Source organism: Benincasa hispida, chromosome 6, assembly GCF_009727055.1.
Source record: "Benincasa hispida cultivar B227 chromosome 6, ASM972705v1, whole genome shotgun sequence".
Classification (NCBI taxonomy): domain Eukaryota; kingdom Viridiplantae; phylum Streptophyta; class Magnoliopsida; order Cucurbitales; family Cucurbitaceae; genus Benincasa; species Benincasa hispida.
Window position 1 is genome coordinate 28,847,921 of NC_052354.1, and position 21,572 is coordinate 28,869,492.

General features: G+C 34.8%; 1 protein-coding gene across 1 annotated transcript in view; it reads left to right on the forward strand.

Moving 5' to 3' along the window:
* The window catches only part of LOC120080505 (protein ILITYHIA), a 60,566-nt gene that overhangs the window by 32,167 nt on the left and 6,827 nt on the right, over positions 1–21,572 (forward strand). The window contains exons 23-51 of the mRNA XM_039035178.1: positions 882–1,046; positions 1,125–1,301; positions 2,142–2,264; positions 2,413–2,493; positions 2,581–2,697; positions 3,471–3,643; positions 5,913–5,990; positions 6,070–6,217; positions 10,214–10,336; positions 10,448–10,504; positions 10,591–10,701; positions 10,810–11,001; positions 11,080–11,253; positions 14,603–14,713; positions 15,682–15,751; positions 15,846–15,924; positions 16,271–16,373; positions 16,440–16,610; positions 16,711–16,833; positions 16,907–17,020; positions 17,654–17,760; positions 17,841–17,892; positions 17,971–18,077; positions 20,006–20,065; positions 20,158–20,272; positions 20,384–20,494; positions 20,580–20,717; positions 20,798–20,920; positions 21,002–21,073. Coding sequence (XP_038891106.1) covers positions 882–1,046; positions 1,125–1,301; positions 2,142–2,264; positions 2,413–2,493; positions 2,581–2,697; positions 3,471–3,643; positions 5,913–5,990; positions 6,070–6,217; positions 10,214–10,336; positions 10,448–10,504; positions 10,591–10,701; positions 10,810–11,001; positions 11,080–11,253; positions 14,603–14,713; positions 15,682–15,751; positions 15,846–15,924; positions 16,271–16,373; positions 16,440–16,610; positions 16,711–16,833; positions 16,907–17,020; positions 17,654–17,760; positions 17,841–17,892; positions 17,971–18,077; positions 20,006–20,065; positions 20,158–20,272; positions 20,384–20,494; positions 20,580–20,717; positions 20,798–20,920; positions 21,002–21,073 — 3,375 coding nt within the window. The remainder of the gene's footprint in view (positions 1–881; positions 1,047–1,124; positions 1,302–2,141; positions 2,265–2,412; positions 2,494–2,580; positions 2,698–3,470; positions 3,644–5,912; positions 5,991–6,069; positions 6,218–10,213; positions 10,337–10,447; positions 10,505–10,590; positions 10,702–10,809; positions 11,002–11,079; positions 11,254–14,602; positions 14,714–15,681; positions 15,752–15,845; positions 15,925–16,270; positions 16,374–16,439; positions 16,611–16,710; positions 16,834–16,906; positions 17,021–17,653; positions 17,761–17,840; positions 17,893–17,970; positions 18,078–20,005; positions 20,066–20,157; positions 20,273–20,383; positions 20,495–20,579; positions 20,718–20,797; positions 20,921–21,001; positions 21,074–21,572) is intronic.

Genomic DNA, 21,572 nt, shown 5'->3' on the forward strand with positions numbered 1-21,572 from the left:
CTTCGCGGAGAGTTGTAATTTTGAGTATTAAGTCTTTTTTCTTTTTAATATCAATCAATCATCTTGTTTTCTCTTTTAAAAGAATAATTAAAAGTTGAATTTTCGATCTCTTACAACGTCCATAGTTATATTCTGTACTTGTGATTTCGGTTTAAAATCTGGGACCCATGGTTTTGTTTCAAATCTATACAAAATCTAGGACATCTTGTGTATAAGAAGCAGATATTGGAGGCTGCATATTTTAAATGAGGAGTAAGAACATAAATCGAAGGTTGAAAATATGTGAGATTCAGTGATGAAGTTTGAACGTTTAAGAAAAAGTACATAAAAATTATAAAAGATAGTACATCTTGTGTATAAGAAGCAGATGCTGGAGGCTGCATATTTTAAGTAGAACATAAATCGAAGGTTGAAAATATGTGAGATTCGGTGATGAAGTTTGAACGTTTAAGAAAAAGTACATAAAAATTTTAACCTATCTGTAAAAGATGTACTACTTTTATTACAATATCTGCTTCTTATACACAAGATGTGCAACTTTTATTATTATTATTATTATTTTTGGTATCCGTGAGTGTCTGGGCCACTTCATGCATATCTCGAATAATCTCACAGGATAACCTGCTTGATCTTACAACATATGGGTATCAAGAAACCTCGTAAGACATTAAATTCTAAGTAGGTGCCCACCATAGATTGTATCCATCCCCTCTTAGCCCTTTATCAAACTCAATGCCCTACTATAGGTATAATGTAATATGCCTTTCTGAAAGAATTACCTCCTTGTCCATTTTTACCCACGTTCTCTGTCTTATAGCTTCCAATTATTTTCTCATGCTTTCTTTGTTGCCTCACTTTCACATCTTGATGTTTATTCTCAGTCTGTAGCTGAAATTGCGGAGGATATTTGGGATCGCTATGGATATGACTTTGGAACTGATTATTCTGGGCTTTTTAAAGCACTTTCTCATGCTAATTATAATGTCCGGTTGGCTGCATCGGAAGCACTTGCTGCTATTTTGGATGAATACCCTGATACGATACAGGTTTTTCTTCAACTTAGAATTCAATTGTTAGTCAATTTCTAGAAATGCAGTTTTCTTATTTTTGGGTTGTAATTTCAGGAATCTCTTTCTACATTATTTTCTATGTACATCCATGATACCAGCCCTGGAGGGACTACTGTAGATGCTGGTTGGCTTGGACGTCAAGGGATAGCATTGGCACTATATTCTGCTGCTGATGTATTGAGAACGAAAGATCTTCCAGTTGTTATGACATTTCTCATTTCAAGAGCCTTGGTATGTTGTTAATATCGTTAGCCTGTACAATTACCCTGGCTTTTTTAGATGAGAAAATTTTATTACTAAAAATATTCATCCATATATGAACAAGGAGAAAAAACAGAACTTCCTGTTTGTCAATTTTCATTTTCTTTCATAAGTATTTTAGATGTGGATTTAAATAGTGTTTCTGTAACTCTTAGGATAAACTTCTTTTATTGTTCTCATCAATGTTTCTTGTAAGATTAGGCGTTAAATTAGTACTATCCTACGTTATCATTACTCGTGGTATTGTAGAACTAAATGTATAAGCGAATGCTTATTTGTGAAAACGAGATAGCAAATTGATATTATGCATGGAGACTGATGACTTGAAGTTCTTTAACGAGAAAAGAAGACAGGAAGCTCTTTTTATTATTATTGATGTGCATATTTTTTTAATTTTGAACAGAGATGGAAGCTTTCTTGCTATGGTACTTTGTAATAATTCTAGAATAAAGGCAGCTTTTTTAATGACTGAAATTGTTATTTATTGTTTGGAAATGTGGAAGAGAATGTTCTAAATTTTATTTAATTTATATGCCACAGGGGTATTGTTCCTCTAGGGATATCTGATAAAATTGGAACGATACATGAGTATCATAGTAGTATCATTTTTCTCTCCGGAAATTTTAAATGTTGAAATAAGAATAATAATTGAAATAATTAGAAATACTAAGAAAATATCATAATAATTGATACGCCTGATGTTTTCTATCAATGTGGAAAATATGCCGGGTTAGTCATTTTGAATTTAAATGAATTGTTTCAAGGAAAAATTGAACGTAGATCTTTTTGATTCACAAATTAATTTTGCAGGCTGACCCCAACGCTGATGTTAGGGGAAGAATGATCAACGCTGGTATTACGATTATTGATAAGCATGGGAGAGAGAGCGTTTCCTTACTGTTTCCTATCTTTGAAAACTACTTAAACAAAAAGGTATTCCTTTTCATGTTAGAGAGATTCTTTTTCCTTAAATTTCTTTTTGCTTTAAGTTTATGAGGTCCAAAACTTGTTTCTGCTCTGATTGAAAGTGTGTGCTGAAAATTTCCATCTATCTATTATTCTTGTTTTCCCAATTTTCTAGGCATCAGATGAAGAGAAATATGATTTGGTTCGTGAGGGTGTTGTTATATTCACTGGAGCATTGGCGAAACATTTGGCAATGGTATTGCTTTTTCCTAATATTCAATTGCCGATATTGATGCCTCCATTATTTTTTTACTTAAAATATAATATCTTAATGATTGAACAGAATGATCCCAAGATCAATACCGTTGTGGATAAATTGTTGGATGTTTTGAATACTCCGTCAGAAGCTGTTCAACGTGCTGTATCTACATGTTTGTCTCCATTAATGCAATCAAAGCAGGTTGGTCACCGTCCTGGCTGGATAGGTTTCCTTTCAAGTGTCGTATTTGATACTTTACTATTAGTGCCCTAATGATGTTAAATCAGATGTTTCTAATGTTGTTGGCTGGTTTTGGTGGTTTGTCACATTTCCCTCTTGTATGGTAATGGAAATGTATGCACCCTTTTCAATATGAGAAACATTTTTTTTCTTTTTTCTTTTTTTTTTTTTATTTTATATCCATGTTTGTTTGGGCCAGTTTACGCACACTTCGACTAATCTTACGGGACAACCTGCTTGACTCTATAACATTTAGGTGTCAAGGAAATTCGTAGGATATTAAATTCTAGGTAGGTGGTTACCATGGATTGAATATATCCCTCTTATAGCCCTTTATCAAATTCGATGCTCTTTATTTACCACTAGGCCAACCCATGATGGTTAGTAAAACATTTTTTTAATATTCATAATCCAAAACATCAAAAGTGCAAAACATACAAGTAGCTGGATGTGAAATTAGTGAATTCCACTTGAGATTTAGCCATCTTCCTTCAAGGAGAGAAGTTCGAATCTTGTTGGTTTGGAGAGTTTCGTCTGCCAGAGAATGGTTTCTACTATATCCTCTTTTAATGGTGTTGGGTAACTTAAATATTCACTTGATATCTTTTTTCCCCCCTTAGTTTGTGTAGGTTCCTATATTTTTTTTGCTTTTACTTTTTTGTGAAGTAATTTTGAATATTGATTTGATAGGTTCTCTTTTTCTCGTCTGTTATTTTGGTATTTTGTTTCGTTAGGATGATGCTCCAGCTCTTGTTTCAAGGCTTTTGGATCAGCTGATGAAGAGTGAAAAATATGGGGAACGACGAGGAGCAGCATTTGGACTTGCTGGAGTTGTTAAGGGATTTGGAATCACAAGCCTTAAGAAGTATGGAATAGTTTCTGTATTGCGTGATGCTCTTGCAGACAGGTTTGTTTCATTATGAACCAATCTCATAATCAATTCCAGTTTAGCATTAAAGCCAAGTTTTTAATCTGACTTGATCATTGCCTGTTTTGAGATTTAAAGTAGTTGGGTTCCACTGCCAGCATTAAAGAAATGCTAGCTGCATGGTAGTCTTTTTTTTTGAAAAGGAAACAATACTTTTAATTGACAGTTAATAAAATACATACTCAGACCACTATTACAGTTTTATTTATCCCAACATACTCAGATGACTATTTTTTTTTGGTGTTTTTTGTTTTTTTTAAGGAAACATGGCTTTCTATCAATAAAAAGAGACTAATGGTCAAAGTACAAATACAACCATTACAACCAAATACAACCAATTAATAACTCCAACCAAATACAACCAATTAATAACTCAGAAAAATCTGCAGCCCAAGGATCGATGATTGGAACAAGGAGAACGCTCACTGGTCCAGCGAAACAAGAACCAAGTCAGCAAAGATTAAATAAAATTTCATTCCTTTCAAAGGCCTTTCAAATGGAGAACGCTCACTAGTGTAACGAGTAGGATTAAAGACAACTCCAAAGTACCGAGATGCAACACAATAATCTGACAAAGAAATCAAAACATGCCAGAAAACTTCATTTGACCAAAGCCCAAGCCTTTACGAGTTCCTACCACTGAAAACTTAATCAAAGGATCTTCTAGTTCTCGTTAAAAGCCCTCCTGATTTGTCAAAGAACTCCACAAAAGACCATCCAATTTTCTTGTGCTTCCACAAGGATGTGATGAAACTTGCACCAGACTTCTCCCTTTATCTCTTGAAATAAAACCAAACCTGAACTAAGATTTTGAAAAATCTTTGCAAACAAGCTTTCTTGTATCGACTCGTGAATTTTATTGATAATGAGTATCCCCTTAAAAAGATTCTAAAACGGGCAGTTTGCTTTTAACTAACAATACCAAAAGACCACCTGATTTTTCAAATGAATCCACAATAGGCGAACCAAATACCTTTGACCTCCACCTAGCATTGAACAAATTAAAGATGAAAACCAACTCCAAAAGATATTTTCTATCCTTACAAAATCAACTTACAATAAGAGATGAATGGTTAGCTTTACATAAATGTAGACCACAAACTTCAACAATGAAAGAGAACTTGGAAGGAATTTGAGTTGGAGACAAGGGACAAGACTTATGTTTGGAACCTGATCATCCATCCCTTCATTAGACCTTTGGAAACAAGAGAGCAAAAGCTTCTCCATGATCATCATCAGTAAACTTTTCCTCTGAATTTGAAACCAAAATGTGATCATTAAGCTCTTCGCTGCTCACACTAACAATCGAATCATCAGAATTGAGGGGCTCTTTGAATGGAAAGTCAAGACACTCCCGAAATAAATCGAGGCTTCAAAGCTGGAAGAGAGAAAGGGGAAAGCCTAAAGTCTTGTGGAAGAGAATGAATCTTTGAAGAGTTCAGACTAAGCTTTGATGAAACTAAAGTTTGCACATGAATACCACTTTCTTCAATGAGATAAGAGTTAACTTCTTCCTTGGATACATGAGTTGAAGCACCTTTTCAACAATATTGCTTAGGAAAAGGTGGAATAAGGGTTGGGCCGTATGATTTTTCTACTTGAATCTTGCAGCTATTAATAAAATCTAAATTTAAATACTCTGGCGCCAAAGAGGCAGAGGGATCTTTCCTTGTGTAATATTTTGAATATTTTGCAATAATACAATCCTTTAATTCCTTGAAGTATCTAAAGAATCCTCATTAATTGGATACAAAATCTCACGGACTTTTTGCTTACATTAAATGGGGGATGGACTCTTTTTTATCCATCCGAAAAATCATCCCCAGTGCCAAAATTAAAGCACTCTTCATGCAACAAAGGAGCTCTTGAACTACCATATAGCAATCCAAAGAAAATGTTAGGAACTGATGCTCTGATATTTGAGGCCCTTACACTTCCCCCAACATTAAACTCTTCAACAATTCTTTTACCTATTTGAAAAGCATTTTTATTTCCATTTCCTTTTCTCAAATATCTATCTTTTGTTACATATGTTATATCCTGTGGAAGTTAGCACTTAGTATCTGTATGTACCTACAAGTAATATGTAAAAATTTACATTTTCGAAGAAATAAATATAGTGGGGCAACGGATGAATGTAAATATGAATTGTTTTGAACAATAACGATAATGATGCAAAAGAACAAGAGAGTTATTTGTAATGCTTTGCGTGGTTTTGGTGGGGTTTAAGTGAAATTGTGAACCGCAGGAATTCAGCGAAATGCCGTGAAGGAGCTCTACTGGCATTTGAATGTCTTTGTGAAACACTTGGAAGACTATTTGAACCGTGAGTAGATATCCTAGACTTCACATATCTTTATCTATTTTTTTTTTCCTCTTCATGGAACTGATATGTGATTTTCCAGGTATGTGATCTTGATGTTACCACTGCTTTTAGTATCTTTCTCTGATCAAGTTGTCGCAGTTCGTGAAGCTGCTGAATGTGCCGCTCGTGCAATGATGTCTCAACTTACTGCTCAGGGTGTGAAGCTTGTCTTGCCTTCTCTTTTGAAGGTGACAATTATATCTGTTGTAGCCATTCTGGTTATTTGACCTATGATATTCTTACATGTTTCTGTTTTAGTCGAAAGAAAGTGACTGTTTATTGTCTAGCATCTTATGCATTGAATCGTTGCATTTTATTTCATTTCATTGTTTGTTGTTCTAGATGTCCTAGTTGATATGTTTGAACACTTATTTGGATATTGAGGGGCCTATTTATGTGAATTTTCTCATACATTCTTAACAAAATGGCCTTTATAGATTTGATGATGTATTTTCTTTAATATTTTTGATAGGCAGCGAACCTTCGTGTTTAAAAAAAATATACAAAAAGATTGAATTCACTTTAAGATTCTTTAAAATATCATATATTTATGCTGTTTTAATATTGTCGTTCAAAATGAACATCATACATGCTCTTTTGTGAAAAATACTAAATATTTATGTTACATGTTAAACTAATTTTATTCTATCAAGTTTGGAAGAGTTATTACTTTGAATATGATTAGTTTGAAAATCATATTTTTTTAAAATTTAATTTTATGTTAACCCTTTATAATACTAATTTCTTAAACTATAATGTGTGTTAGCCTAAAATTCACTTTTCTTGTCTTATAATTTGAATTATTTATTAGTTAAATATAGATATAAGTAACTTTAGTTTTAAATAAAAATTGTATATGAAAATTGAATTCAACATTCAAAATAATGTGAACTTAAAAACTTCGTTACTNCCCCCCCCCAACAACAACAATAAAAAAAAAAATACACACAGACTGCTATATAGGTCTACAATTTCATTTTAAATAATGTTATCATATCTAAAACATTTTTGATGTATGCCCAGAAGTCCTTGAAAAAGCCTCTTGAAAACTATCTCATTTGGCTCCCTTCACATATTTTTATGTTGGACTCGTAGGGATTTTTCCCTATTTTTGGGATCGGTGGTATTGGAGGAGCCTCTTTGTGCTTTGTTTATGTAGTTATACTCTAAGAAGCACAGACACCGATGCACCGATTTTCAAAAAAGTAGATATGACACGTCGGGGACATGTTCTTTTTTGTTAAAAAATTAAATATGTCATGCAATAAACACATTGTGAAATATTCCATTTAAAGACATCATTAACAACCATACAATTCATGAAAATGATAATTTTTGGGTGTGGAAGTGTGGTCGTGGAGGTGTGGCCGACTTCATGGAGTGCGTTTGGGCGTGGAAGGCCGAAGGAAGGTTGAAGGAATGAAGGTTTTGGGCGTGGAGTGCTTTTGGGTGTGGGAGGTGTGGAGATTGTTGGCTGGAATGTTGAAGGAATGGAATGAAGGCTGGGCAGAAGTGGAATCCGATTTGAGATTTTGAGAAATTGAAAGAAAAAACACAATAACCCTAAAAGCTAATTTTTGGGCTGGGCTGATATTATAAGGTTTTGGGCTGGGCTTTTGGGCTTAAACATGGCAGTTTCCTTGTTTTTTTCATTCTAATTTTGTAGATGCCGTGTCCTGAACGTGTCGCAGCCGTGTCGGAAATTAAAAAAATAATAATAAAATTCCTGACACGCCAGTTGGTTTGTCGGACACGTGTCGGCGGCATGTCGGAGCGTGTCAGTGTCCGACACCGACACTTGGCCATCTTAGGAGTGTCGGTGCTTTAGAGGTTATACCTCTCGAACAAGATGCTACATGCTGTGGCCTCTGTGTTGCCTTCATCAAGTACTTCTTTCTTGATGGGTTTCCAAAGACTTTGGACTAATAGAGAGACAGTGAATGCAGCAGGAAAGAGAGACAGTGAATGCAGCAGGTCTTCTTTCTTTCCTTCATGACAAATTTGTGGTTCCAAGGAGAAGAGATGTTAGGTTTTGGTCTCAACCTTCTAAGGTTTTTCTTGTCATTCATTCTTTCATATTTTGTCTTTCCTTTGTCCCTTCTCTGTTGTCCTGTATTTGGCTCTCTCTGAAAGGTTAGCAATCCAAAGAAGGTTAAGGTATTTATGTTGTAGATTTCACAGAGGAGAGTCTGCACTGTAGATCACGTTCATAGACTTTCTTCCTTTGTCTTGTTCCTGCGATGGTGCATTTTTTACGTTTAGTGTTTGTTGAGCATGGCATGCATAGAGATGGTCAGGTTGAGTTGGTGCTTTGAATTCTTCCTTTTCGAAGAAGGGCAATGTTTTGTGGCAGGCTAGTTTCTTTGCAATTTTGTAAAGCATTTGGATTGAGAGCAATATTAGAGAGGTTGAGAGATTGGGTGAGGATGTTTGAAGGTGGCTAAATATAATGCCTCTCTATGGCATGCATAGGATGTTTGAAGGGTTCCGTCTGTATTGGACTTCGTTTATGCAGTTAGTGTCTAGACCTTTGTTTTTTGTTAGGGCTTGATTCTTTTATGCCCTTGCTCTTTCATTCTTTGGAAGAAAGCATGATTTCTCGAAAAAGGGAAAAAAAAACTCTCTATCAACATTAATAGATTGGGAATAGGTTCGTGTTTGAGACGGACAATGACGAACTAATAATAGCATAGCGAACAGAAATAAGGATCCTTGGGAATGCGTTACAATTTCATTTTTTTTGGATAAGAAATAATTTCATCGATTAAAACATTTCTCTTCAGCTCCCCTCTTTTTCCCATCATGTTTTTAGTGCTGTGGGAGATGGTAAGGAGACGTACTTTTGGGAGGATCCTTGGGTGGGGATAGACCCCTCTCATCAGTGTTTCTTAGGCTGTATCAGTTGTCATCTTTGAAAAATTGTTTCGTGTTGGACTTTGTGGTTTGGTTGAGGAACTCCACTTCTTTCTCCTTTGGTTTCCATTGATCGTTGTCCAATATGGAAACGACAGAGGTGGCTTCCCTTCTTTCCATGATTGAGTGTTTTGACTTTAGGATTAGGAGAAGGGACGCTCGTGTCTGGAGTCCTTATTCGTTGGAGGGTTTATCTAGTAAGTCGTTTTTTAGGATTCTTTTGGATTCTTCACCTACTGTCGAGTTGGCCTTTGATGTTTTATGGAGTATTAAGATTCCTAAGAAATTTAAGTTCTGGCAAGTTTTGCTTTGTCATGTGAATACGATGAATAGGATCTTGAGAAAGATGCCTTCGTTAATGGTCCTTTTTGTTGTATCCTTTGTCGGAAGACGGAGGAAAACCTGATCATCTTTGGTGGGAGTATCACTTTGTGAGACCTATTTGGAATTGCTTCTTGTAGGAGTTTGACTTTACACTTGCTCAACAAAGGGATGTTCAGTTGATAATCAGAGAGTTTCTCCTCCATCCGCCTTTCAAAGAGAGGCCGTTTTCTTTGGTTAGCGGGAGTGTGCGCATTATTGTGGGATCTTTTAGGGGAGAGGAACAACAGAGTGTTTTTGAATCGTGGAGAGGGACCATAGTTTGGTTTGGTATTTGGAGAGGTTTCATATTTTTCTTTGGGCTTCGGTTTCAAAGACTTTTTGTAATTACTCTCTAGGCCATATCTTACCTAGTTGGAAACTCTTTCTTTAGTTGGGATTTTGTAGGCTTATTTTTTGTATGTTCTTGTATTCTTTCATTTTTTTTTTTTCTCAATGAAAATAATTGATATAAAAAAAATAGATGTTTCCAATTTGTAGTGAGAAAAGGAAAACTATAGCTCTGTAATGCTGGTATCTTCACAAAAAAAAAGCATTAAAGATGGCGGAATTGATAATGTCTTCTATATTCTTGCTTTATTTATTATTTATTTTTTTTTTGGGAAGATTCTTGCATTTCTTTCATCCTAAATCTTCCACAAAATTACTCAAACCAATGCAGATCCATAAACGCTGTTTCGATTTTGTTTGTTTAATATGCATCTTTACGAAAGCTAGTAGATGGATTAGAAACAGGTCCATAGATGAGCTGAGAGTAGGGTTTCTTCTATTTTTTTTCAACGTCTTTATCAGGAGTTTTTTCTGTATTTTTCTTACCCTCTCTATATCAGGGTGTACTTCTCTAATCTCCCTTTGGTGCCTAAGTTTTCTATTCTTATTTTTCTGTGTAGGGTCTTGATGATAAAGCATGGAGAACAAAGCAAAGTAGTGTACAGTTGCTTGGTGCTATGGCATATTGTGCTCCGCAACAGTTGTCTCAATGCCTTCCTAAGATAGTGCCAAAGTTGACAGAGGTATGTGCTACAAATTGTGTGTCTCTTCTAGATTTATTATGTGACCATTGAAAAAAAGGTTAAGCATTTAAGCTTATTTAGGTTTGAGATTTTTCTCCCAAAACACTGCAGGTTCTCACAGATACCCATCCCAAAGTCCAGTCAGCAGCACAGACAGCCCTTCAACAAGTAATATTTTTGAGCCATTTAAAGCCACACGATCTTTCTATTTTTCCAATTTTCTAATCAGATTCTTCATCATTGGCTTCTTTTAGGTTGGAAGTGTCATAAAGAATCCAGAAATATCTGCTCTTGTTCCTACGCTTCTAATGGGTCTTACTGATCCGAACGACTATACTAAATATTCTCTCGACATTCTTCTACAAGTAAGATTGATCGATGAATAGATTTAGCCTTTAGGACAAAATTTCAGTTAACATTAGTGAAGTTATTCGCCTGTTTTCGCCAGCTAAATGTTCATTAACTTATTGCAGACAACTTTTATTAATTCAATTGATGCTCCTTCCCTTGCATTATTGGTTCCCATAGTGCACAGAGGGTTAAGGGAGAGGAGTGCTGAGACCAAAAAGAAAGCAGCGCAAATTGCTGGTAATATGTGTTCCTTAGTAACGGAACCAAAAGATATGATTCCTTACACTGGGCTGCTACTTCCTGAAGTAAAAAAGGTAGTCATGCTCATTTAATTTATTCTTGGATTATATTAATATTATTTTTTCTAATTTCAAAATTTGTGGCAAGAACAGGTCCTAGTCGATCCAATTCCAGAAGTTCGGTCAGTTGCTGCTCGAGCAATTGGATCCCTTATCAGAGGAATGGGAGAGGAAAACTTCCCTGATCTAGTACCATGGTTGTTCGATACACTTAAATCTGAAAATAGTAATGTTGAGCGTTCTGGTGCTGCCCAAGGATTGAGTGAGGTGAAAATTCTCACGACTAACATCTTCATTTTTCAATCATCTATTTTTTAGCCGTATTTCAGTTATTCCTAATTTTGGATGATTCCCTATCCGCAGTGGTAACTGAGGAGATGTTACCATTCAAAGATGTGAATTCTGGATGCATGCTTTTCCATCTTTATTTTCTTAATTTCAGCTTATCTAGGAAGCACAACACTTCATTTTTGGGAAGTGTCTGTGACACGTAAAATTGTGTGTCCTTTTTTTCTTTATTTATTTAGTTTTGGACATGGGGAACACGCCACAGACATGGGGCGACCTGCCTAAAAGACTCAAACCTTTGGAGTTATAAGCTGGAGAGAACAAGAAGAGATAACTGGGGGGGAGGAGATGTGAGAAGTGAAAACTGAGGGAAGGTTGCGTTAGGGTCTTAAAAGTTGGGCTTTTGTCCATTATTGGGTTTCTTTCATGGCCTTTAAAAAAGATTAGTCATGTACTTTTTATGCACTATTTAAATTTCACGTTTTATTTTTATTTAAAAAAAAAGAAGTAAAAAAAAAGAAAGAAAAATTTTCACAGGTAGAAAAAATATCGAACTATTTACAGAAATTGTAAAAAAGTTTACCGTTAGACACTGATAGACTTCTATCAGCGTCTAGCTTGTATTAATTTCTATCAATATAGTGTCAATTGTAGACTTATATCAGTTTTTGTCACTGACAGACACTAATAGACTTTTATCAGCTTCTATCAATGATAGACTTTTATCAGTCTCTATCAATGATAGATTTCTATCAGCCTTTCATGGAAGATGTGTTGATTTTTTTCCAACCAAAGTTTTGAAAGATTTTGAATGTAGCAAAGACCCGTTGAGCAAAGCTGAGACTCTCGTTCTAAAGATATTCGAGAAAACCCAATGAGAGTTAAATGTTGTAAACAGAAGAGACCAAAGTTCTCAAGCAAAAGATCTATCAAGAAAGATATGAAGAAGCATTTCCTCAGCCGAAAGAGAAAAACAACATATTGATGGCATCAATGGCATCAGACACTTCTTAGGATTCTTTGTTTGCCAAATATCTGAGGTATATAAATCAATTCCAACAAATTCCTAGACATCAAGCCAAATATGCACGAGAATCCTCAACTTTTCAAGAACAACTAACCCATAAAAAGAAGTTTTGGAAGAACCATCACCAGCAAAGAAGAAAAAAAATTCTCTTCATGCAAGTCAATCCAATGACTTCAGAGAAGAAAAAACGAAACTTTGCAAAGGTAAACCATGATGCAACTTTCTTCTTAAGCCAAAGTAGCATTTCACTAAATTCAGAACTGCAGGCTTCTATCAGTGGAGCTTAATTTGGCTGGTCTTGATGAAGGAATAGGAGTCGTCTTGTAACAATTGTGAATTGGCAAGCCAAAGAGTTTAGAAAAGTAATCTTCAAGTACATTCCATACTGAGATCCATTGGCAGAATGACTAAGTCCACACTACTCAATGTACACCACGAGCTGTAGTGTCTTTTGTAGAGTGAACACCGGCTCTTGTTAAACCTATATTGGGAAGACAATATGATTGTTTTTGGCCTTGGGGTAAGTAATAGGTGGTGCCATGGTAGAAAGACGACATTCTGATCAGAGTGTGCTAAAAGCGTTTTACTCCTTTCTTCAATTGAATTTGAGTCTCAATTCAAAAAAGTTTCTTAAAATTGGAATGAAGAAAAAAACTCATTGTTTACAAGAATAAGACAGAGGAGATGCTTGAAATAGGGGTGTTTTAGTGAGATTCCATGTGTCCCTTTGGACTTCGGTTTAGAAGCTTTGTTGTAACTATTCTCTGGGTAACATTTTACTTAGTTGGAACCCCTTCCTTTAGTAAGGGTATTTTGGTGGGCTTGTTTTTTTGTATGCCCTTATATTCTTTCATTTTTTCTCAATGAAAGTTGTTATTATCAAAAGAAAAAATTAAGAAAGAAAAAAAAAAGAAAAAAAGAAAAGACAAAGGAGATGCTTGAATAAGACTATTCCTTCCTCTTCTTAATACCTTGGGGCTTGGAAATTTCAAAATCAATAAGAGACGTTTCAAAAGGAGGGTTAGCAATATCAATAAGTGCCTGCTCAAGTGATCTCTCTATCAAATTCTCACCTTTCAGCGGATTATTTGCAATTGGAAGAATGTGCTCCTCAGAAGGTTAAGGTCTTCCTTTGGTCCTTGGCTCATGGATGATGGAAGTTTGAATACTCATGAGATTCCAAAGAAAATGTGCAAATTGGTCTATTTCCCCCTCGGTTTGTATTTACAAATTGGTCTATTTCCCCCTCGGTTTGTACCTTGTGTTCTGCAGCCGAAGAGTCTTTCGATCGTTTATTCCTTCACTTCCCTTTTATTGGAGAGGCTTTTTTCTCATGTGATTCATGGGATTTCCTTTTCACCCAGTGTTTTTTTTCTTTTCCTTCCCCATTTTCTTCTCCTCTGATTTTTTTCTTTTCATTTCGCTCTCTCTCTTTCTTTTTATTCTTTTTCAATTCTAAAATTTCAAAATTAATTGAAAAAGTAAGAAGATCACTCGATAGTTTCTCAAAAGAAAATTTGAAAGAGGAGAGAGAATTGAGATGAAGTAGTGAGAGTGACGATCTGTGTGATTCGATTGGTCATTTGGGTAATTTGACACTACATAAGCAAAGTAAAAAGAATAATTAAGTTTTCAAAAGTCAGCTCAAATTTAATTTGAGTCTCTCAAAATAGTCCATCAGTACAAAAATCTCATATCCCATCATGGAAATCTTTTGTCATCCAAATGAACTGGAAAGCTCTCATTTAGTTTGGCTGTTTCTTTGCTTTTTCTTTCTTTCTTTTTCTTTTTCTTTTTTTTTTTTTTTTTCTGCGGGAGGGGGTTCTCTTCCTCCTCGCGTTGAAGCTATACTTTTGGTCCTTCTGTGCATAATATATCTTTCGTTTCTTATAAAGAAAATAAAAAATTTCATGAAATTCTTAACTTCAATAGATTCTTAGTGTGGTTCTGGCCTTTCTGTACTTCTCCACTGAAAATTGAAAATCATTTTAAAGGATACAAAAAGAAAGTATGTGGGAACTAAAGACAAAGACATCGTCAATTGTCAAGGGCAAAAAACCTTAACTTATCCAACTTCATAATTCCTTTCGTACCATGAAGATTATTGAATTGTCCAAAAAGGAAAGAGCTAATCACTTGTCATGTAGCATAAATGGAGGAGCTTGATCTACGCTTGACAACTTTCAATATTTATAATTTAGAATTATTATTACTACTTCCACTCTTTTTGCTTCTATTTACTAATACTTAATTATTTTGTTCAATAATTTATGTTTTTGGATGTTATCGATTTTTCTCTAGGTTTTAGCTGCTCTTGGAATTGATTACTTTGATCATGTGCTTCCTGATATTATTAGAAACTGTTCTCATCAGAGAGCACCTGTCCGTGATGGATATTTAACGCTTTTCAAGGTAATTCAATTTTCTTTTCAAGATTTTCATTGTTCTCAATTGTAGATGTTTGCTTATGTACTCATTGGACGTGTGTTCGTACTAAGCATGAATCAGAAAAATAAAGTAGGGTTGTAATTATTCTCTGAATTTAAACACTAATTTGACACATGTTAGATATTTTTTTGATAATTGTTTTTTAGTATTGATTCTTTTTGTTTTGTTTTTATCAATCGACACTTAAGAAATATAAAGGAAAAGTAAGGGCTTGTTTGGTAGGAAATTTGAAAACGAAGGATTCAATGAAAATGGAGTCGTATTTCATATTTTCAATATGTGTTTGGTAGCAAATTTAGAAATTAGATTCTAATTTAAACAATCGTTTAAAATGTAATTGATACTATATTTATAAATTATAAAAGAAAGGATTCAGTGTGTTTGACAATAAACTATTATTAATTTATTTATGAATGTGTTTTATTTAATTTTTTGTATAATTATTATTTCGTAATATTACATTATGCATTTTTTAATTTTTTAAAAATGAATTGAGTTTATATAACATGACATGCTATGTTCTAAATGTTTATATCTTTGTCTAATATGATTCTGCATTTTAAAATTTAATATTTAAAATCTGGTACAATAAAAACATAAAAATGCTGTATTGGAATTTGCACTGTTTGGATCATAGAATCTGAACCATTTTTAAAGAAAAAATCCCATATGTTTATTGACTCTCTAATCATATTTTTGAATATTCTAAGGTTGATTTCTTTCCAAATTTCTAAAAGACACGCTTACATGGCTGGGAAGCACAAAGTATCTACTTGAGTATTGACAAGATGCCTAATATGATTATCAGGAACTAAAACAAAATTCTATTTGAAAATATTCATCCTCGTCTTATATCCATCCGTCTCTATGCTTCGGTTGTTCAAATTTGTTCATTTTTTCACTATTTGAATTTTATGTCAAATTGGTTTCAGTATTTGCCAAGGTCATTGGGTGTTCAGTTCCAGAACTATTTGCAGCAGGTGTTGCCTGCAATTCTTGACGGTAAGTTTCACATAGTATACAGCTATGGCAATACATAAGAAATCCTATTTGCAAAAGCATTTGTCTCTTATTGTTTCCTATAACATCATTATAGGTCTTGCTGACGAGAATGAATCTGTTCGGGATGCGGCATTAGGTGCTGGGCATGTTCTGGTTGAACATTATGCAGCCACGTAATTACTATTCAAATTCTAAAGCCTTGCACACTGTACACACACACACACACAAAAGTAATGATATAGACAGTTAAATGATCTAATGTTTGCTATTTTCTCCTTTCATAAGAGAATTGAAAGAAATAGAACTGACACTTCACTCTGCCATGGAAGTCTTAATTTTTATCTAGTAGAAATACTTTGTTATTTGTATATAAATTGTAGAATTATTTGTTTATCTATTCTTGGGTAACCAGTGGTTATATCTTGAAGTCTTTAACTTTTGCCAATATGCTGCTTTGTTTGTTACTCTCTTTCTTAAATAAGTGAGAATAATAGTAATAATAATTGTAATTATTTTCAGTTCTTTACCACTTCTCCTCCCTGCTGTGGAAGATGGTATTTTCAATGACAGCTGGCGTATACGACAGAGTTCAGTGGAACTGTTGGGTGATCTCTTATTTAAGGTACCATACATCTAAAGCTGGTGGCATGTGTGTGTGTATGCATGTGTCTTAATTTCTGTTTTGCAGGTTGCTGGAACTTCTGGAAAAGCATTGCTTGAGGGTGGTAGTGATGATGAAGGTTCTAGTACTGAAGCCCATGGACGTGCTATTATTGAAGTTCTTGGTCGGGAAAAGCGTGATGAAATACTTTCTGCCCTATATATGGTTAGAACTGATGTGAGCATTTCAGTTCGACAGGTAATACTGGATTATAAGTTGGGTGTATGTGTGTGTGTGTATGTAATTGTAGCTGTTGAAATTACATGGTCTAACGATGTATTAAATTTCATCCCGTCAGGCTGCTCTGCATGTTTGGAAAACTATAGTCGCAAATACTCCAAAGACTCTGAAGGAAATAATGCCAGTCTTAATGAATACTCTAATATCTTCTCTAGCTTCATTATCTTCTGAAAGGCGACAGGTTTTTTGCTCATGTACATATAATCTCCATTTTACTGTCAGAAAAGTATATTTCTAATTTGGTTCTCATTTAGGTTGCTGGACGAGCATTGGGTGAGCTTGTGAGAAAGCTCGGAGAAAGAGTACTGCCTTTGATCATTCCCATACTATCTCAAGGCCTGAAAGATCCCAACGCTAGCAGAAGACAAGTGAGAACTTTACTTAGATGTTATCGCTTCTATTTCAAATTTTCTCAACAGAGTACAGAGGACAGGGAAGAATTCAAGAGATTTCTCTCTCCCAAAAGCTTACAATTCGTAGCTCTCACTACCTATTAGTAACCTGACCCACCCCCATACGTCAGCCTAAAATCTAGTTACAAGTAGCTTCTAACTAATTACATTCTCGGCCCCCCTTCCCTCACTTCCACACGCATTCCTGATGGGGGTGTATCACATTTCTTTTTCTCGATACTGTTCTAGAAGTGGCTAAAACATATTAAAAAAAATTCATCATGATATGGAATGGGGAATAAGGTAAGATTTTTAGTGGCCAACAGAGTTTGCTGCAGGTGGAATTTGTAACCTTTAAAATGTATAGAAACAAATAATATTGTTTATTTCTTTAATACCACATATTAAATTAGAGTTTTATAATATACTGCATAACCATGAACTTCAAAGTTTTATTTATTTATTTATTATTATATTTTTTTTGCCCTCAGGGTGTTATGCCATTTACCTGATTTTCTAATTGAACATTTGACATGCCTTCCTCTCTCCTACTGTGTAATTAAGGAAAACAATGATTATTTGTATAATTGAAAAAATTGAATTTGACAGGGTGTATGCATTGGGCTCAGTGAAGTGATGACAAGTGCTGGTAAAAGTCAATTATTGAGCTTCATGGATGAGCTTATCCCTACCATACGAACAGCCCTTTGTGATAGGTTTGAACTTTCCGTCTAATCTCAATCTTTTCTTTTTATGATAATTCATGGCATATTTAAAATCTGATATCTTTAATCAGCATGCCTGAGGTTCGTGAGTCTGCAGGCTTAGCATTCAGCACTCTTTACAAGGTACGTGATATATTTCATTCATAGTTGATAACTGCAATGTTGATTTTTCAATACTAACGATTTTAACATTGTATATAGAGTGCTGGAATGCAAGCAATTGATGAAATTATTCCTACCCTCCTTCATGCATTGGAGGATGAGGATACATCGGACACTGCCCTTGATGGTCTTAAACAAATCTTGAGGTGGCGGCCCTTTTTACCCCTCATATATATCTTATTTACTTGTCTTCTCCTCCTCCATGCAGTAGATTCAGCATTATGTTGATATATCCTTGGAAAACACCATTTGGCATGTGTGTTAAGATGAGAGCTGAAATCAATTGTTTTCTAATTATTGTTCTTTATCTAGTAATTATTGCAAGATTGGGTCAATATAAAATTGTTAGATGATATAATATTAAATTTACTCATCAGCTTAAGTTTTTGGGTCAATTGGTGATTTAATATGGCATTAGGGCAAGTGGTCTAGGAGGTCATGTGTTTGAACCCATACAACGTTATTTCCTCTCCAATTAATATTGATTTCTACTTGTTGAGTTCAGTGTTTGGAAATGCCCAAGGTGCACTAAGGTGCAATGGCCCTCTGGAGCATAGGTGCAAGGCGCACAAAAAGGCGTGGGCTTTTTTTTTTCTTTTTCGTGAGGCGCACTATATATTAAAAAATATAAAAATATATATACACATATATATTTACACGGCCAAAGAAAAATATATAAAAATAAAAAATAGATAAGGTTTAAATATTAATCATTCAACACCAAGTTAAGTGAAGTCAGTAGAATACCTTACAAAAAAAAAACATGAAACAACACAAAAACAATCACAAATACAATTCTAAAGTCCTGAAATAAGAATAAAAGAAGAATGATGATAGGTGAGAAATGGAGAATTTCATCTGATTAAATATTCCTCTGTTTTTTAAGAAGAACCGAAGGGGAGAGGTTAAGATTAAGAAGAATGTAGTTTGATATTCCTCTGTTGAAGAAGAATCGAAGAAGAGATGAGAGGTGAAGAAGAACAATGGAAGAGGAGAGGTGAAGAAGAAGAATGGAAGAGGAGAGGTGAAGAAGAAGAATCGAATAGGAGTGGTGAAGAAGAAGAATCAAAAAGGAGAGGTGAAGAAGAAGATTAAGCATTTACCACTGTTTTCTTGAAGAAGAATTGTAAAAAGCATTCATAAACTGCCGCATGGAATACCAAATGACAAACGTATAATGATGTCAAAAGAATTAGGTTTAAACAATATATTTTTTTATTATAATAATAATCCTAAAATGCAAGAATTTCTGCATTTTAGGGGTTTTCTTTTTAAAAATAAAAAGCCCTAATAGACCCGCAAAGGCACGCACCTTCTTCCATGTGCCTTGCTCCTTTGAGGCGAGGCACCATATGTGCAACTTGCGCTCGAGTGTGCCTTTTAAACAACTCGTTGGGTCTTCTACATATTTCAAGTCCACAAGTGAGGAGTGTCAGATGATATAATATTAAATTTACCTTCACCTATTAGCTTAAGCTTTCGAGTCAATTGGTGAGTTAACATGGTAGCAGAGCAAGTGGTCTAGGAAGTCTTATGTTTGAATCCGTGCAATTTTATTTCCCTCCTATTAATATTGATTTCTACTTTGTTGGATCTTCTACATATTTCAAGTCCACAAGTGAGGGAGAGTGTTAGATGATATAATATTAAATTTACCTTCGCCCATCAACTTAGACTTTTGGGTCAATTGGTGAAATGTTGAATATACTTCTAATTATTTACCCCAGTATTGCTGGATGGGGTCAAAATGAATCGCTTATGTGTGGTGTCTCTTATTGTAGACAAGTAAAATAACTTGCTGTCAACTGATAGTTTGGAAGGTCTACTTGAATTTTTCATTGAATTAATTAAATAATGACCATCGCAAATTCAAATCCCTTAAGGTAGGGAGGAAGAAACAGTAAAATGGAAAACTTAGGAAGTATAGAACCCTCATGTCAAGTTCATGTAGAGGAAAAGCTGAGACTAGAAATTTTATATTCCAAGCCACCACATGAAATTTATACATTCTAAATGCCACCTTTTTCTTTTCCATTTGCTGAAAGACTAATTGATGATGTTCTTCCTCTGATAGTGTGAGAACTACAGCTGTTCTGCCACATATATTGCCGAAGCTGGTCCATACTCCTCTTTCGTATGTCCCTTTTTCTTTAGTTCAGTGTTTATTCTTGTGATGTTTGCCCGACTATATGTCAACTAAATATCAAATTGAATACCAATTTACAGTGCCTTCAATGCACATGCTCTTGGAGCCTTAGCAGAAGTTGCTGGCCCAAGTTTGTACATCCACCTTGGTACTGTCCTTCCTGCTTTACTCTCAGCAATGGGCGGTGATGATGAAGTAAGCTATTTATAATCTAAATTGATTGTACTTTTATACGTTAAAACTGAATCATTTTCTTTGTAGTCATTGTTTACTTATTCTCAACTTGTTTTATTGATTTTAAATCAGGAAGTTCAGAAATTGGCAAAGGAAGCTGCAGAAATGGTGGTGCTGGTTATAGATGAAGATGGTGCTGAATTTCTAATCTCTGAGCTCCTTAAAGGTGTCAGTGATAATCAGGTACTTTAACAAACATCTGTTATGTGTTTTTTCTGCTGTGTGTGTGCCTGTTTTCTTTAACATTGTTTGTTGAGTTTTGTCTCAGGCCCCTATTAGACGAAGTTCTTCTTATTTGATAGGATACTTCTTCAAAAATAGCAAATTGTACTTGGTGGATGAAGCTCCAAATTTGATATCAACGCTGATTGTCTTGCTCAGTGATTCAGATTCAGCCACCGTTGTGGTATGTCTGATATTTATTTATTTACTTTCTTTGTCCAACTTTATGTTGTGGACTTATGTTTATTCTTTACCTCTTCACAGGTTGCATGGGAAGCCTTGTCAAGGATTGTCAGTTCCATCCCCAAGGAAATACTTCCGTCCTATATTAAACTTGTGCGGGATGCTGTGTCTACATCAAGAGATAAAGAGCGAAGGAAAAGAAAGGTGTTGTTGGGACTATGAAATTTGAAGTTCATTATTTGTTATTTCTTTTCCAATATAATGTTCCATTTAATGGGTATGCAGGGAGGAGCTATACTAATACCTGGGTTATGTCTCCCCAAAGCTCTTCAGCCTTTGCTTCCAATATTTCTCCAGGTATTCATATTCACTTTGCTATATGGTCTATATTTATTGGTGGTCATTGTCAGCATGCTTTATCCTTGTGTACCCATTAGACAATGTTTACGTAAGGAAGGATGCATCGTCCATATTAGTTGGTAGTCTTGGAGTTGTCCGTTTCCATCTTCTCTATTTCTATTCTTTAGACAGTGTGGGTTGCATCATCCATGTGCATTATTTTGCCCTATGGTTGTCACGAACATTATCTGAAACTCCCATTTGGAGACTTCTGCTAGGGGAATTAGAAATATCGTGGACACACTTTTGACTACATTGACACTAACTATATTCTGCAGTTCTCCATCTTCTGGTCAAAAGCTATCTTAGAAAACAGTAACAGAGGTGTTTGAGCCCCAAATGATAATTTTGGATCAAAGTGTATACATATTCTTTTTTTGAAAAGTAATTGATATATTTCCAGACAAAAAAGTCAAGAAATGTCTTGGGATGAGTATTCAAGAAAATACTTTCAAAT